Source organism: Hyposmocoma kahamanoa, unplaced genomic scaffold, assembly GCF_003589595.1.
Source record: "Hyposmocoma kahamanoa isolate Upper Pololo Valley unplaced genomic scaffold, ASM358959v1 78, whole genome shotgun sequence".
Lineage (NCBI taxonomy): Eukaryota > Metazoa > Arthropoda > Insecta > Lepidoptera > Cosmopterigidae > Hyposmocoma > Hyposmocoma kahamanoa.
The window spans coordinates 15,400,385-15,419,932 of NW_020653945.1; the positions used below are offsets into that span (position 1 = coordinate 15,400,385).

The 19,548-nt window shown below is 38.1% G+C and overlaps 1 protein-coding gene across 1 annotated transcript in view; it reads left to right on the forward strand.

Moving 5' to 3' along the window:
- The window catches only part of LOC113233342 (filamin-A), a 120,102-nt gene that overhangs the window by 54,739 nt on the left and 45,815 nt on the right, over positions 1–19,548 (forward strand). Inside the window, 1 exon segment of the mRNA XM_026468446.1 lies at positions 665–841. Coding sequence (XP_026324231.1) covers positions 665–841 — 177 coding nt within the window.

Below are 19,548 nucleotides of genomic sequence, written 5' to 3' on the forward strand. Positions count from 1 at the left end.
AAACGTTGTTCTTATTAAAGTTGTCAACTAACATCTAAATAAGTACGACATTCCCGCATCACGTATTTCCAGTAACATGTTACTAGAAATATCTCAAATATATGTTCAAGACCGGTAATGATTTAAAAAAATACAAATTTTCACTACGAAAGAATATATCCATAATATTAACCTTAGAGCTAAGTTCAAACTCATGGTACCACAATTTCGTTTAACCAAGGTAAACGAGTTTTATTGGGAACTGTACACATTTTTACAATAAGATTCCGGAGCAATATGTTACGATTACCATTTCCTAAATTTAAAAGTTACATTAATATTTTAATTGAAAAATCATATAATTGAAGACTACTTGTTAAATTAAGATGTATGGGTCTAGACCCATGCCGTCTTTCCACACAAATTTGATTCAAAGTAGTACCTATTTAAGTTTATTTGAAAAGTGCAATCCCTAGAGTTTCTTGTTCATTCTTGTCAGGGAAGTCAGTATAGTGAACAAGCGCTTAAAAGTGATGTTTTCAACTTTTCAAGTGTAAATTTGTTTTACCTATGGAATAAACTGATTCTATGACTTTGAGTTTATACCTTTTGAATATTTTTTTTTCTTGGAACGAGGAGATAAACCGTCATTATTTTAGATTTTTTATAATTGCTCTTTTTATAGTGGACTGCAGCACAGCAGGTCCAGGACACTTAGAGCTAGAAGTGTCAGGAGGGAATGGTGCCTTGGTGGCGAGCTCAGTGCGAACGTTGGGCAACCATCGCTACTTAGCCGCGTTCACACCGCGCGTTCTACGTCCGCACTCCGTACGCGTTACCTTCAATAATGATCATGTACCTGGTGAGTACTTTATTGATAATCTTCATGTACCTAAGGAAATAGTTTTGCGCATCAATAACATTTTTTTTATAACAACTAAGTGGCGGGATGAACTATGTATGTGCTTGTTGCAGATATTTCTTTTTGGTTTTTAACGACCTTTTTGCCGTAGCGCCATCTGAAGAAGAAGTGCAGAGATATCTTTTTATTTTCAAGTTGTGATCACCACGACGACTTTCGTGGTCGGGAGGCTTGCACACGGCTTTTCATGGTATCGTCACGGGTTCGATTGCCGGTCGGGTCAATGTAGAAAAACTAACTTTTGTATATTATTGTCTCCGGTCTGGGTGTTCATGTACCGTGGTTGTATGCCATTTCCATAACACAAGTACCTTAGTTACTTTTGTTTGTGTTGTTATCTTGTTTCTCTAGTTTGGAATCAGAGCAACGGATGTGTTGTCTAGTATTCATTTATTTATATTTATTATTAATGTTTATTTCTTATTTTTGAAAGAGCTCGGCCAGGGAAGTACTGCCACCTTACCTATTTCTACTGCCAACCAGTAATATGAGCGTTACTGCGTTCCGGATTTGAATGGTAAGGGTACTGGTGAAATTACTGCACTTGTCAACTTATGTCTCAGGGTGACAAGCGCAGTGGCAGTGCTCCTCAGATATTTGTGATTTAAAGTTCTTAGTGGCACTATAACGTTATGGACAGGCTTGTAGATTACCACCAGGTGCACGCCTTGTTCGACCCTTCACTTGGTATTTATAAAAAAAGTTATAAAAACAACAGGTACATTTTTTTATGACATTCTATTATATGTATTGAAAAATCATATCGTCGGCTTAATTTGTAAACTATACATAATTCCGTTTCTATATGAAATCCCATTTTTGCTCTTCAAGAGTAATATCGGGCAATAAAAGCTTAAAATATTTTTGTAGGCCCTTTTTTAGATACAAAGTAAAGGTATAATCATAGATTGTCATATAATTATTTCTAATAATTCAGTTTTTTGTGCGTACTCAAAAATTCACATCAATGGTGGTTACAAGGTTTAGGAATTTAGCCGACGATATTATATAAAGTAATATAGGTTACTAACAAAGACTTCTGCGCATTTGATTGCAAAAGAAGTAAAATAAACAATAATGAATATAAAATGAATTGCACAATAACACAATGGTAAACAAAAAAACAGATTTATTCAACAACGCGTCTGCATATTCATGCAACACCGCATCAGCGAGAAAAGAAGGCTCGTCAGTTGGAATTCATTATTCAGAACAGTTGTCTGCGGCCAAAAAGTAGCGAATCACGAATCTAATCTCATGTAAGTTGTTGCTCTTATATGTACAAGATTGGTGTTTTTGTGGAGAGCAGTGGCCGTTTCGCGGCGCATTATCCGCGAACCGCTGTGAGCTGGCTTCGTACATATTGTATGTGATTCGGAGAACAAAGGGAATAAGGGCGCGGCGAGCACTTCGCCTTACCACCCGCCGCGCCACAATGGACGCACTAGCTCACCGCTTCCGCGGAATTACTCCAGACAAATCAAAACTGCAACTCCTCGCTCGCACTATGTACTACAACTTGTTATGGTACTCGATTGAATAAGGAGCACATAGTTCTCCAAGAATAGAACTTGTAACATACTTTTTGTTGTTTTTGTTTGGCTCAATGGTTGACTAGTAGAGAAAACCTTTTGGCATTAAATCCGCCAATTGAACATTATTGAATTGTGCAAAAAATAAATAAATAAACAAATAAATATAAATAAGTATTAGACAACATCACACACTGATCCCAAAGTAAGTAACTAAAGCACTTGTGTTATTTAAATCGGAAACAATGACTGTACCACAAGTCCCCATACCCGAGACAATGTTATAAAAAAGTTAGTTTTCTACATCGACCTGGTCACGAATCTAGCCCGAGACCTAAGATATGGCGACAACATGAAAACCGGTGTGCAAGCCACTCGACCACAGAAGTCGTCAAAACATATAATATTTCCAACCTAGCACATATTCCAAATCACAAAAATAAATAAAAAATTAGCTGTTCTATTTCATCATCAACCCGTTTCACAACCCACTTCTAAAGTGACCTGTGCCCACTTCTAAAGTGAGGATTTAAGCCAAAGTATATCAGCCTGACCCAAAGTGGATTGGAAACTGAACGCGTTTTCCAAGATTTACGAACAGCTTAGTAGCAGAAGAGCTCCTTGTGAAAGAGTTCGTCCAGGGCAGTACTACCACTTTACCTATTTCTACCGCCAAACACTAATATGAGCATTACTGTGTTCTGATTTTGAAGGGTAAGAATCCTGGTGAAATTACAGGCACATGGGACTTGTCAACTTATGACTCAGGGTGGCAGGCGCAGTGGCAGTAGAGGGCAGGCGGACGACCTGTTCGTCCCGTCACTTGATACTATAAAAAAAGTCGTAAAAAAGCGACAGGTATTGTTATTAAACATTACCTAATTTGTGACTGTGGCTTTGAGGGCACATGCCGCCATGAGAAGAAACCATTCTCCCACTAAGCTATCAGGCTTTTTAACAGTTTATACAAAGAACTCTTGCACTCTTGACCAAAATATGGAATAACTTATACGTTCAAAGATTTCATGTTTATACACATTTTCCTGAAATGAACAATACAATACTATTAATAGTACTTAAATTTTAATACCCCTTTGCAGGTATAACATAATACGTTTTCAATATACTTGAATGTATGGTACTTACTTGCTATATTGTAGTAGCTCCCGTTTTATCAGGGCTACGAACATTTTTTTTTGCGTAACAATAAAGTGGTCTGGTGAGCTTTTTATTTCCTAGTGCGAGAATGTATAGGGCTTTATGGTTCTTTTTGTTACTAGTTACCTTATTTCCTGCTCTAATGTATACTGTGGTGATCGCGTATCAATCTCTATATTTTTTGCCTTGTTGGTATTAGGTAGTAATCGAAAATCGTTGCAAGTCACACACGGTGACTTTTAGCAGCGATGCAAACGCGCGTTCGTTAAACGCCCGATTGCATCGATACAATTACTGCCTCCGTGGCCGAACGGTTACCATGTCGGACTGCCACGCAGAGGTCCCAGGTTCCCAGGCCAGATTTTATTTCTCTTCTGAGTTTGGGTGTATTTGTGGTGTTGAGTGTGTGCGTTATTATTGCTACTATTACAATCGCGCAATTGTATCGCGTTTGCATCGCTGGTTAAAGTGGCGCGTGTGTGTAAAGGTAGACGATAAGCGACTGCATCGTGTTTGCACCGCTGCTAAAAGTCGAAAAGCGATTATTACGCATTCAAAATGAAACTATTTTTTCATCAAAATTAAAATCGAATCTATTTATGAAATGTATGTGATTTAGATCCGTAGTAATAAAAGTAGTATCGTCTTAACTATTTTTTGACACAGTCTTGAACTAAACGTGATATCAAAACAATCCATTATACATCCCACCGCAGGACACTAGTCTGGAGTAAGAAGAGTCCAGACCACACTGGCCCATTCGATCTCCGTCCGACATCCGTCCGAAACAATTACTGCCAAATAAGCAATACTTGACCAAATGAAAAGACGCGTGATGCTAATGAAGCTTCATACTGGATACTTGTGTTTTAATTTGGTCGAATATTACTTATTTGACAGTAATTGTTTCGGACGGATGTCAGACGGAGATCGAGAGTAGCCCCCCAGGTTGTTGGAGCTGTGGAACCCTCTTGGACAAGTAGATGATTTCATTCTTTTTTTTTCTGATACTAAGCAACTGGATGAACAAGCAACACTCTTGTCCATAGAGGTTGCAGAGCTACCCAGAGCTTTAATTCGCAAAGATCGAAGGGGCACTGCCACTGCGCCCATCACCCTGAGACATAAGTAGACAAGTCCTTACTTACCCTTCAAAACAGTAATGCTGACCATATCATAGTATATGACATATATATACTGCTTGGCGGAAATAGGTAAGCAGCACTACCCTGGACAAACTCTGTGATTTGAAATGTAATTTAATGACTTAAATTATCTTCTTGACAGAAGACTAGTATTTTTAATGAGAAATAGTAACAGACATAACATTAATAGGTACGAGGAATAAAAATAAACTGGCTGTTCTTGACAGTAATGTTCAGTGTGTAATTGTAAGTGACGAACAAGTCGTGCGCCGGATGACAATCGACACGCCTGTCCTTAACAGTTGCAGTGCCACTCAGAGCTTTAAACCTCAAAGATCTGAGAGGCACTGCCACTGCGCCCGTTACTCTGAGACACGTTGAAAAGTCCCATGTTCCTGTAATTTCACCAGCACCCTTACACTTCAAAATTGGAACTCAGTAATTCTCACACTGGGCTGGGCTGCAGAAACAAGTAAGGTGCAGTATGTCTGAGGACGAACTATTTCACAAAGAGCCTATTGCTACATTCAATTAATAAAATTACCTTGAGGTAGTATTACTAAATATTCATAAATAAATACATGCTAACATAGAAATTCGAACTTCTTTTGTTATTAGCTATAATAGCTCAAATAGTTCTTGTGACATCCCTATCTTATTGCACCTTACTATTACTAACAAATTGTAAATAAATAATCTTTCCGTATCCAACTTCGCAACTTATTATTATCACATCTGACATAATACGCTAAAGAAAAGGCAAACTTTATATAACACAAATGTAATTCAGTGCTGCATATCAAGTGGGTGAAAGTTGATTATTGTTCAGATGTTGTCGTACTCTACCTAAAAAGATTCCTAGTAATGACTAAAAATTGTTACAGTTATACTAGTTCCTAATCGTAATATGGTGACCTCTATAGCCCATTCGTTAGCACTACAGGTAGAAGAACCAGTTTAGGAAATAATATTTTTGTTTCCGATGTTCGGAATTATGAACCCGGAGCACTGATTTGGTTGTTCTGGTAGTCATAGAAACTTCCTAATTTCATAAATAAATATTAGACAACACCACATTCGTTGCTCTGATCCCAAAGTAAGCAACTAAAGCACTTGTGTTATGTAAATCGGAACAAGGACGGTACCACAAGACTAAGACCAGAATTAATACAGAATTTTTTTACAGTCATAGTCCCGCACTAGGGAAACCCTGTATCGCGGGTGCCATGGACACACACATAGACAACCACAAATTACACCCAAACTCACGAGATAAATAGATGTAGGCCATACAAATATTTCTCCCGTCTCGGGAATCGGACCCGAGACCTCTGCGTGGCAGTCCAGTAGTTCGGTCACGGAGGCAGTCAATTAGTTTTCTACATTGACCCGGACGAGTATCGAATCTGGGACCTCAGATATAGCGACACCATGAAAACCGGCGTGTAAACCATTCGACCACTGAGGTCGTCAAAGTTTGAGTGCCACATTCATAAAAAAACTATTGATTTTACTGAACAAATGTTAAATAGCAATTTCATAAATCACAAACAAAAGAAAACCAAAAAAAAATGTTGTTCTGATATAGAGCTGTGAGACGTACAGTGTAGAAAGCGGCCTGTCATATGCTTTCATGGGGCGTGAAATTCGGTGATTACAGCCCGAGAAAAGAAATCATCAATTGCAGCGCAACTGATGACTGTGCTAAGCAATAAGAACGTTAGCGAAAACACAAATACCGTTTTCAACTTCAATAAGCAAATCTTTTAAAACGTTTTCATTATTAGGATGTTGTACGAAGATTCGCCAATTTACTTCATTTTATGATACCTAGTGATGGGACGAACCATTCGTACACCTGGTCGTAAGCGACACGCCCGTCCAAAGCAGTTACAGTGCCACACAGAACTTTAAATTGTAAAGATCTGAGGGAACTGCCCCTGCTTCCGTCACCCTGAGACATAAGTTGACAGGTCCCATACACCTGTAATTTCACCAACACACTTATCCTTCAAAAACGGAGCGCAGTAATGCTCACATTATCGACGGACTCTTTCACAAGGAGCTTTACTGCTACCATTACCTCAGTCAAATAGGTAATTATTAAAAAAAATCGCTGATATAGTCTACTACAATTTAATCGGACATCAAATAGTTACATTTGTACTCTGTCATACGACCTCTACAATGACACCTAGTGCATTGCCTTGGCGCATGAAAGTGATAAGACGTGCCTGATTTAACTTTGCAACTTTCGTCATTTCTAATTACCGATTACTCACTGTACATAGAAACGTATTTAAATGCTCATAGGCCATGTTAACTGCCATAAGTTTCTTTTGAAATCGATTTCGTGTTATATGACGTTTCTAAGTATATGAACTAGAGGGACGGGACCTCATGCTATCTGGCATTGTTGAGAGTTATATCTTTTACGTTAATTGATTGCGTTTAAAATCGTGTACAGAGTGTAAACAAGCGTTAATATAATAATAATTAGCCTGTACAGGCCTCTTTTCACAAGGGTGGGCTTGGGCAGTAATTACCACGCGGACCCAATTCCAATTGGGGATTTCACACACATCAATAAGTTACTAGCTTCTTCTCCTTATCGTGTCTATACTTCTTTTATTTTCGGGCCATATTGACCCCGAATAGTACGTTGCTACTTTGACTGCGTTGTCCGTGGCCGCGTAGAGATCTTCCCTCGTACAGGTATTAGGACACAGTGGGCACAACAGCCAGTGCTGCATGGACTGCATTGGGGCACCGCAGTCACATTGGGTTTGACAAGTATCCTTGAAACCCCATTTACATATCGTGTCTCTGCAGCGTCCTATCTGAGTGCGAAGGCGATTTAAGGACTTCCACACGGGCTACCGCAGATCGCAACCTGGTGGTAGTTGCTCTTGAGGTACGATGAAACCAGGTGTTGGGCGATTTTTCCGTTTCCACAATGCACACCTAGGTCCCTAGGTTTTTTAGTTAGTTGGATGGTCACTCGTAGCCTTTATGGCTAAGTTGCTAGCGACGTTTTTCTTCACCGAAAAACTATTGATAAATTTCAAATTAAATTTCGCACATAAATTTCGAAAAACTCAGAGGTGCAAGCCCGGATTCTCTGCTTGATAGGTGGTAGGTCAAACTGGTTAGCTGGTTAATATAAAGATTATATTAATTATTAATAAAAAAAAATATTCAAGACGTATGACTGCAGTGACTCTGATGGATAAATTACGGAACAGTGTGATAAAAGAGCGTTGCGGCGTGGAAGAAGATGTAGTGGCAAAGATAGAGAATGGGATGCTTAGATGGTTCGGACATTTAGAGAGAATGAAAGAAGATTGACGAAACAGATTTTTATGGCGAGTGTGAGCGGGTAAGTTGGTACGGGCCGACCAAGGTGAACTTACCATGACCAAATTGAGGCCACCATAGAAGAGCCAAGTCAAGAGTGTCCTTAACCGACGAACGTATATGAAAGCACTGATGCGTGTTGATGCGGCGAAAGATGTGTGTCAGAACCGTAACAAGTGGAAGACTGTTGTATCTGCCTACCCCGATGGAAAAAAGGCGTGAAGTATACGAATGTATGTAACAAAATATAGTTATAATTATTAATACAAAGATCGAACACTTTAGAAAAATTTCCCTTCGATACGGCCGGATTTCAACCGACGTCTTCTAGTAAACCATGCTAGACGCTATGCCAACAAAGCCACAGAACGAACCTGCGATCCTCACGAATTTTTCTATGTGCTGTTTGTTAGATCTTTTATATTTTGGTTTCTTAACGATTTTTTAGCCATTGTATTAATAATTATAACAAACTAGTAGAGTAATTTCGCAAAAAATAATTGGATATCAATTTAATACAAAAATAAAATATAGTTAGTTATTAACGCGTATAGAATCATTGAATGTGTAATGCAACTTTCGTAAGTTACGTATTATGTCTATAAATAGTTTTCTAATTTATAATTCTTTTATGTAAGTCATTACATTAGTTTAATGTACACGCGTAATAAATGCTTGCACTAGGCGGTATTTAGCATCACATAGTTGTGTGATTACCGCCGGCAAGATGGGCCACACCTAAAGACGCATAACTTGTTAAAACGCGTTATACAGAATTGTACCTACGAATTAACGAATTAACGAAGAGTTCAAGTTTTTACAAGTCTGAGTATAGTTTAATAACTGCGCAGACGACCCCATATGCGGCTGCAGTTACATGGGGTAAGCTAATCGTTGGGTTTCCATAGTTATTCATGGTGATGACCAGACTTTTTTTTTAACCGATGCTATTTGTATACAGTAGGATTAATAAAAATACGATAGAAGTTGGTTGTCGCCAAATATGTTAATACATCTGTAATAATAATTGCTTCCGTGGCCGAATCGTTACCATGCGGGACTGCCACGCAAAGATCCCAAGTTCGATTCCTGGGCCGGTAGAAATATTGGTATGGCCTATATTTATTTCTCTCGTGAGTTTGGGTGTAATTTGTGGTTGTCTATGTGTGTGTCCATGGCACCCGTGACATTGGGTTTCCCTAGTGCTATGTTGAGTGTGAGCGTTAACACTTTTTTATAAAAAAAAACCGACTTCAAGTTTGCTTATTTGCTTTCGCTGTGTTCATTGGATCTATTTCTCATGTTTTATTGAAATCTGTTAACGAACAGAGGGTGAAATTCAATAAACCTCTTCAATTTCAGATTCATCCTTTAATATTGATATATATATATATATATAAATCAATATTAACGGATGAATCTGAAATTGATCTCTGTTCGTTAACAGATATATATTTAAATGTTGATATATATTACACTCTTCGCATAGTTTTTATTTGTATATATATAGAAGAGAATGAACGGCGGCATGAAGGACGATGAAAATGGATGAAAAAAAAAACAAACTACGCCGACCCCAAATAATGGGATACGAAATGGAAGATGATGAATTGATGATCATAAATTCAAATTTTAAAATAGAGGTGAGCCAGGGCGAAATTAATAGTGTCAGCGACGATTACTCATACAATGTCAGCACATCACACGTCCGTCCCAAACCGACACGGATCCACCGACACCCATACGATTCCATTCCAAATTCACTATTAGAAGCGCTAATACTATGTTAAGCCAGTATAAACAGCCTTTATGCTATCTCTTTCTGCCACGCACCTGATGAATGAACACCGCATCTAGCTGTCCCGTTCGCAGCAGTGAAAGGGGCTTAGTACTCAGTGGAGAAAAATACTATACGGCAGATTTATTGCTTTATGTTTAATTTTTCCCAATGATTACATTTATACGAATCGTATACACTACTTGAAGATTATGAGCAATTAAAATATTCTTTGAACGTTATGGACATTTTTCGCTTGGATAGATATTGCTCATACTATAGACTTCTAACACACTTCTTACATGTTGTACTTAACAGCTTAATAGGTACTCTATTTTCCGGTACATAACTACATTGAATACAAATTATAACGACTAAGTGAGCAATGAGCACTGCGCACTACAAGTATACGTCTAGGGCTATTTTGTTGTCGGTACGTAGGCTCTCGAATTCCACGCGGCCATTTTGAATACCGTAGTGACGTCACGTACCTGGGCGCGGGCTCGACGAGCGCCTGCGCACCGTCTGACATTTGAGTCGCTCTCAGTTGAACGAGGCGATGCCTCCGTACCTTCAAAATGCAATTCCGTCGCGTATTCTTTCGCATACGTGCTAACAAATGCTAAATCACGTGAAATAGTGCCTCTCTGCTCTTTCCACAGCTAAGAACAGTTGAAGCATTATTCATTGGAGTTCTACAAACTTTATAGTGTTCAGTGGATGTTCTCTGAAAGTGTTATTGTTGTGATTTCTTTTCGTCACAGTACAGTGCCCTAGATAGTTGTCGCCGAGGGAGCGTGTGTGTCTCCGGAGGTCTGCACGTCCTCGATAAGTGAGTCCATTTACATACATTGAGTCAGAATATCCGTCTTAGGCTTGTATTCTGGCGCGGTGTGGGCGCGACACGTCATAACCTGTGCCATACCTTTTGGAGTAATGAATGTAGCGAAATTAAGACTCAGTACTTTCTAGACTTCAAAAAATCCGTACCTGTACAACCTGAGCGGAGTGTGTATTACAAAGTTGAGTGGACACCAAATTGCAACACGCTAAATGGGGCTTAACGTTGCATACATATTGAAACTAGTTTAATTAAATATTTATATGCACCGGCCAGGCAACAAGTTTATAAACCAATTAAATATTTGAAATAGCTTTACGTATTAAACATACATATACATATATTTTTTCTTTATTATAAAACCAATACAAAATTTATCAAGTAGACATAATGTCTGTATTTTTACTGTGCTTGCACTTCCACGAACCACGAATATGCATTGATGCGATTAATTAAACCAAATTCGTCGAATAAAAGTTAACTCCCCTTCAGGACATCCTGATTCCATGGCAAAGATTCGCACGACTGCGTACGGACAAAGCGCGGCGAGCGTTGAACTCTTTTGTAAGGGACTTCTCACATGCAAGTGCAATGCAAAGGGCTCTTCCCTGCAAAGCCAATGAGATAGATGCAAACAATATACTCCCTTAAATGGATATAGGTTAATGATTATTATCAATTGTACGTGCATGTATTGGTCGAATAACGGATGTTAAGTTTTTTATGGGTGTGATGAGCACTCGATCGCGTTCCACTGATGTTGCGTGTCCGGCACTCAAGAGTTATCAAGAAAGAAGCACGCACGACAAATTTATGCTAATCACGTTTAAGATAAACGATGTATTAGCATCGTGTCGTTATGCTATCTTTTTAATAGATTGTGGAAGATTAGATTTTTGAAATTGTATGTTGAACTCACACATTTAAAATATAGGTAAAGTCTAAAAATTTGAAACAAATAAACTTCTTTTCTGTTTTCATTTGTTAATTTCACAAGTTTTTATGCGTGCTAAAGAATGTAATTGACACTTAAATTTTCCATGTATACCTTGCCAAAGGTGCATAAGGATCAATATTAAAGCATTCTATAGGATTCACAGTTAATCTACATTAGGTGGGTATTTATGCTATCGCAATCAGTTAACTTTTCCTCCATCCATTTTAATAATAGCCAAATGTCAACCTGTATGTCGCATCCTTTTTGGCTCTTTCTTTGGTTCTCGTTTTGGCTTTCGTCTTGTGTACAATTTCCTCCACATTATTGGTTCTACGGTTTCCCCACGAGCTCGTACAAATCTCACCTCGCATTGGTTTATCTCTCTGAATTTAAATTTAACGCCAAGAGGTACGGTTTGTTGTTTGAAATATTCATACGCATTCCATGTGTGCTTAGTAAAGTGTTGGAAAATATATGTGACCACAAAACGGAACTGCTGCCGTATATAGTAGAATAGTTTTACTACATAAACGTGATTAGAAGCCATGCATCTTTTCCTGTAACTTTCTTTTTTGTCCGACAGGTAAGCTAAGATATCCGAAGATTAAAATCAAATAAACCGAAATAAACAACGCAAATGCGGCTTCATTATTGTCATTAAAACTCGTCAATAATTCCTATTTATTCACCTAATCGACAATTCTGTCCCGCATTATGAGTCAACCCTGCAATCTCGCCGAAATTAAGGGGCATTTACAAAAATTCTGTCTTAATTAAATTTAATCGTCTTCCAAAATTACCTTTTGCTTCTTATCTTCAAATTAAAACGGTGAAAGCGGTAACTAAATGGTAAACAGTACCGAATGCACAAGCTAAATATTCCGCTACCATATTTTGTTGCTGACTGTCACTGCTATTACAAGTGGCTCACGAAACTCTCATATGAAGAAACAGAAAATCTTTTACATCCCGTCAAATGAAGTTAATGTCTTTGTAAACACGCACATGTACATGAAAATACATACATAAAGCCACACGCGAACAGGCACACACACACACACACACACACACACACACACATACACACTTTAAAATCAAAATCACACAGCACATTAAAATCCCTAACCCATGGATATCGACACAATCGTGCACTTCTCACTCTACTCTCTTGTTACATTTTAATTATTGTAGCAGTAGAGCTCCTTGTAAAAGAGTTCGTCCAGTGTAGTACTGCCACCTTACCTATTTCTGCCGCCAAGCAGTAATGTCAGCATTACTGTCTTCCGGTTTTGAATGATAAGGGTGCTGGTGAAATCACAGGCACATGGGACTTGTCAACTTATGTCTCAGGGTGACAGGCGCAGTGGCAGTGCCCCTAAAATCGTTGCGATTAAAAGCTCTGAGTGGCACTCCAACTATTATAGACAGGCGAGTAGCTTACCATCAGGCGCACGACTTGTTCGTCCCGTCACTCAATATTATAAAAAAAAACCTGTATAATAACTTGTCCGTATAAAATAATTTGGATTATATCTCTGTGACACTGGAAGGTTACTGCTACTCAAAGCACAAGTTTTCTTTTTTTAAGTACCAGCTTTCATACATTCTGATAATGGCTGTACCTTATATTATGCACTTTTCATAATTTCTAACGTAGTTATACGTTCTATGAATAAATTTATTATTATTATCAGTGCATAACATGCTATCAGATACTGCATAAAACGTCTACGAGTACCTTGTTTTTATTCAAATGATTAAACTAGCGTTAGCTATTTATAATATCTTCTTTGAAAGAATGAAAAACACACCATACGTTATATTAAATAAATACGTACCATTAAATCGAATTTTCAGGTTTCGAGAGTATTATACAAAGAAAATGAAACAACATCGCTGACGTCAGCCGTGATTACGAGACCCGTAAAAGGCACGAATCGTTAAAACGAAGAAATAGTTTCATTTCATGTGTACACTTAGATTTATACATAGATAAAATCTTAATATAGAAGGTACCTATAGCCTCAGCCATACTCACACGTAACGACTCGCGTAATGTTACTCAATAATGTCTGTCGTTAGGTTACGATTCCAATTTGCGGAGTTCAAGGTCTAGTGTTTCATTGTTAAAAACCAATTATAATTATTACAAAAAACACACGCCTTGTTATAATATCAGTAAGTCATAAATTAAAATGTCATTAAGTGGACCGAATTCTTTCAAAACTTTCTGTATGTGATTTTTAAAATATCTAGTGTTGGGACGAACAAGTCATATGTCTGATGGTAAGCTACACGCCTGTCCATAATAGCTGGAGTGCCACTCAGACCTTTAAATCGCAACGATCTAAGGGGCACTGCCACTACGCCCGTCACCCTGAGCCATAAGTTGACAAGTCCCATGTGCCTGCAATTTCACCAGCACCTTTACCCTTCAAAACCGGAATACAGTAATGCTGACACATATCATAGTGTATATATACATATAGTATATATATGTCATATACTGCTTGACGGCAGAAATAGGTAAGGTTCAAACTCTGTGGTTTGAAATGTAATTTAAGTCAAGAAGAATAGTATTTTTTTATGAAAAATAGTGACAGACATAACATTATAGGTACGAGGAATAAAAATAAACTGGCTGGTCTTGACAGTCATGTTCACAAAGTCACAAATGTACATATACGCTACTACATATAATAAGATCCGGTTGATTTAAGTTGAGAGGTTTTTAAATTGTAATGAAACAAAAACTTAATATAAAGGTAATTGTGATAGTGACTCGTTTAACTCTTGCAGGTTGTCTCGATCTATGTTGTTTGAAATAAATAATGTAAATGTATGAGAAATTCGTACAAACGTTTACGTACAAAGACCATCCTCTAGGTTTCTTATTTATTCTTCTCAAGGGAATCTGCGTTACGGATGAACAGTAGAGTTTCATAAATATGATTGCGTGTGATTTGTTTACCTAAGATAAAATAAAGATTATATGAGTTTAATTTATAGTTCCATCTATAAATTTTATACTTTGCAACATGTTAGAAGCAGTAGAGCTCCTTGTGAAAGAATTCGTCCAGGAAAGTACTGCCACCTTAACTATTTCTGCCACTAAGCTGTAATGTAAACATTACCTTGTTCCGGTTTGAAAGGGTTAAGGGTGCTGGTGAAATTACAGGCACATGGGACTTGTCAAGTTATGTCTCAGGGTGTCAGACGCTGTGGCAGTGCCCCTAAAATTTTTGGGATTTAAAGCTTTGAGTGGCTCTGCAACTGTTATGGATAGGTGTGTCTCTTACCACATTATTCGTCCCGTTACTTGGTATTATAACAGAAAAATGTTTATTGTTTGTTTAAAATTCGTTTTAGTGCAAAATAGTAAGTGTAGTATCAATAAAGCATTAAGTAGGTAATTTAAGAGGTTTTGCAGTAACCAAAATACACGGTGAAAAGTTTTTCTCAGTTGTCACGTTACGGGCACCTATGCCACCGAGTAACAAAAGACAGATTGAATTGCAACCGCAGCCTTCTCGAGGAACCGCAGAATTTGCGATCCCATTGCCGCTTGTTACAGCTTCAATCTTGTTCTACGAACCTGTGTTTATGGGATTATAAACGAGTATACGACTTCTGAACTCCGATATATTCTTACGTACATTATTTTCTTGTAGCAGTAGAGTTCCTTGTGGACTTCGTCCAAGAAAGTACTGCCCCTTATTTATTTATGCCGCCTAGCAGTAATGTGTATATTTCTGCATTCCGTTTGTGAAGGTGGTGAAATTACAGGCACTTGGGACTTGTCAACTTATATCTCTGGGTGATGGGCACAGTGGCACTGCCCGCGTTCCTTAGATTTTTGCGATTTAAAGCTCTGAGTGGTACAACAACTGTTATAGACAGGTGTGTTGCTTACCACCTCACGCACTACTTGTTCATTCCGTCACTTGATATCGCAAAAAAAATCACTTCAAATGCAGTGTATTTATGAAAAACATCAGTATTTTTTTTAAGTGCCTAACAATGAATGCACTTTGCCTCACACATCGAGCATCGCTCTTTAAACACGCTTTACTACTTTTTATTCAATTGTACCTAAGGCGATTGTTGGCAAACTTTTTACGATTAACATCTTCCCGAGATTTCATTTACACTTACTTCACTTGGTACCAGGCCAGCGAACTAAAAGGTAACTAGTTACATAAAATCAGGTTTTCTTTTACATAATATTTGTAAACTTAAACGCAAAACAAACACTTTTCAAACTTTGGGCAGTTGGTGCAGTTAACTTCTCGCTTACATAGTACGAGAGGCCGCAAGCACCTGTAGGGAACAGGTTGAAAACTGCAGAATGTTGACTTTTGAAACACCGAAGGGAAACAAGAATTTTTAAATAAACTATACCCATTTCGTTGAGGCCATGGTGGAGAGGACGAGTCGTCTCGCAGTGTGACGATGACAATCTGATCGATTTCAACGTCACCAAAACGCAGGCCAGTCTATTTTTCGCTAAAAAGAGTCAATTTCATCTTACTCCCACTTTTCGGGATATATGTTACCGACAGCCTGGAGCTCCTTGGCATAACATTGAGCACGGACCTTAACTTTGGCGAAAATATTATATCTAAAGACAAATTGCAGCCAAAAAGATTGTGGTTACCTGTTTTTAATAAGGTGAAGCAATATTTCACACCTGGTCATCTCTTAACTCTATACAAAGCACAAGTCGGATCTTGCATGAAGTATTGCAATCACCTGTGGGATGGCTCAGCGAAATATCAACTTAAGGCTCTTCATTCGGTTGAACGCAGAGCCAGGAAACTTATTGGCGACGATAAGCTTGGCGAATCTAAACTTCGCAAATTTTATATAGGTGAGTGTGGCCATGAACTCCGTCAGCTCATCCCTCCCGCTCCCTTTTACGATCGGACATCCAGACTTACGGCAGGATATCATCTTTCCTTGGCCGATATTTCCTTCAGGCGTACTTTTTGTCATTCATTGTCACTGTATTTCCGAGCACATACAACTCGAGTATCTTTAAGGTGCCACTGAACAGGCACCTTCTGGGCGAGCTCATTCCATCGTAGATTCTGTCTTTGCTCCAGAATTAGGTAGTGGTCTAGAGCACGTCCATTGATTTAAAAACCCAAGGAAATGAAATAATTGACAAAAAATATGTATTATAATATTGTAATTAACTAAAGACAGAGTTGTCTGTTGGTTGGGGAAAATTGTATGTTGTTGACAATCGAGTGCTTGGAAATGCCATTTCAACACCATTAAGCTAGTAAATTGTATAATACTGATTAGTTTAGATTAGATTTTAGTAGCAGAGCTCCTTGTGAAAAAGTTCGTCCAGGAAAATACTGTCATCTTACCTATTTCAGCAAAAGGTAATGTGTGCGTACTGCGTTCCGGTTTTAAAAGGGCAAGAGTGCTGGTGAAATTACAGGCACAAGGCACTTGTCAACTTATATCTCGGTAACAGGAGCAGTAGCAGTGTCCCTCAGATATTTACGATTTAAGCTCTGAGTGGCACTGCAACTGGTATGCACCAAGCGCACGGCTTATTCGTCCCGTCACTTATAACCATAAAATAAAGTAACGTTACATTTTTAAACAACATTTTTTGATAATGCCACCGACCAGTTTGTATATGTCCGTATTTGCATACATTGTGCTGATAACCCAAGGTCGCATAAGGCAGGTTGTTGACAACGGGTGTAGAATTGAAGGCAAGGCGAGGCTTTGGGTGACGGTGACTTATCGGGACTTATTATCTGAGGCCGAATGGAGGTCGACTGGGCGAGGCACGTCCGACCAACGGGCCCGCCCTCGTTGGTTCTCTAAACACTTAGATGCCGTGCATATTTCACTTACTATTTGACTGACAAACAATGCCAGTTCCGCAAACCCTCTAACGTACTTACTAATTATGTGTGCTTATTATATTACTCACTGTATAGGTGTTTTTTTTTAATTCTTTGTTTATTTGAGGGCTTTGATCATTATAAATTACATTACATTATCTTTCCACTATAAATCCAAACAAAACAAAACCACGTTCCTTCTCGTCAAATATATTTTTCGTAATAGCATGGCCGCCGCCCGTCAGCGGTCTTTTTAAATTTTTTTTCTTAATTTAATAAAATATTCATAACAAAACAAAGTAATTTTCTAACAAAATAAAATAAATTAATGTTACGATTCGCTAACACGTACTTCATGGATAGATATAGAAAATGGAATGTTTACCGTCAAAGTGCTATAGGTCTTTTATGTAGGTGTCAGAACAACGTTGTGCCTGCGCATTGTTAAGTTCTAACGTAGGTGTATAATATATACGCGAAGGGAACTCAACGTTACCTACTTGCTTCTCTACTAAATACGTTAGAAACGGTGTTTAAGTCTCTACTTTCCTATTTCTTCAAACGGAAACACTCTTAAGGGGACGTGTATAACTACAAACGAGAAAACTTTCTTGAACGTCGAGTACTTTAGAGTTGCAAAAGTATTAAGTAAGTATGTGTGTAGACGTATAAATCATGTGTAATAATAATATATGACTTGTAACGTTTACGATCAAACTCTAAACAATATTGTTTGGCCGTCTCGATATTTTTACTCGGCTTTTCCATAACATGTGATATGTATTGGTAATAAAATACGTTCACGTGTGAGTTCAAACTCAATACCTTTTCGTTGCTAAATATATTCTCGAGTTGTAGAACAAATTTTAACTCCATCGTAAAACGAAAAAAAATCTTTTAAGCATTACATACATACAACAGTACAAACAAAAATATCACATGACGTGATCCACTTTTGTGCACAAGTGTTTTTCTCATTAAAACTTGAAAGCCAGACTTGTTTAGCAGGTGATAACTGAATGGCTAGAACTGTAAGGAGGTCATCAGACGTCGGACAATACCGGCCGCACTCCAATAATGGCCGCCTGTTGCAACGCCGCGTAACTTTGATGCCCATTCTATCAATATTACATCGATGTCGACATTGACTGAGTATTTCTTATTAATAATTAAATGCAGTTAATTCCGTAATATGCACAACTCCCAATACAAAAAATACCAAGGCTGTTAGAGATATGTATCTATTTGAATGAACCGAAATACCGTCTGTTTACGATGAAGCCTTCTCAGTGACTCATACTACAATATCTAATATTATTCACTATGAATAATTTTAGAGCATCTTTTTAAATATGTACATTTTAATTTTAAATGTAGATCGCATCACCATACTGCGTCGCGCGTAAACGTTAGTCGTTTTACTACTTTCTCAGTTGGTCAGCACCTGAGTCATTCTTTCATAAGCCTTTCAATTTACTTTTTTTTACTCAACATCAGTAAGTACAATACGAAAAGATATAGAGTAATCAATACAGGTGACGCAATATTAAAACACCTGCGTACCAAATACATATTTATAATTCTTTTTGTTTACATGACTCAATTGTGTGTACTAGAAGGACTATGCTCCTCTGTTCAGTCACATAGGAAACTGCAGGCGGACCTCGAACAATCAGCGGTCAGTTCGTGACGTCGGCGGCATTAAGAAATAGGAAACTCCTGCTCTGTTGTTTGAAAACGTGGCTTTGTTCGACAACTTTTGATTCGTGCCAGCTCAAATTTTAGATACAATCCCCTGGCTTGATGATAGTGTAACAACAACGACAATTGTTCAACTACGTGTTAACAGTTCCCTAATCACCGCTAATGTGATTCTTATAGATACATACACAACATAAAGACTTATGCGTGCCTAAATCATTTTGCTCACTGATTGAGAAGAGTACTACAACTGCATTCACAAGATTAGACAGACACTTCAAAGCCAAATGGCGAATTTATGCAGATGATTTCACAGCCCTGAGCGTTAA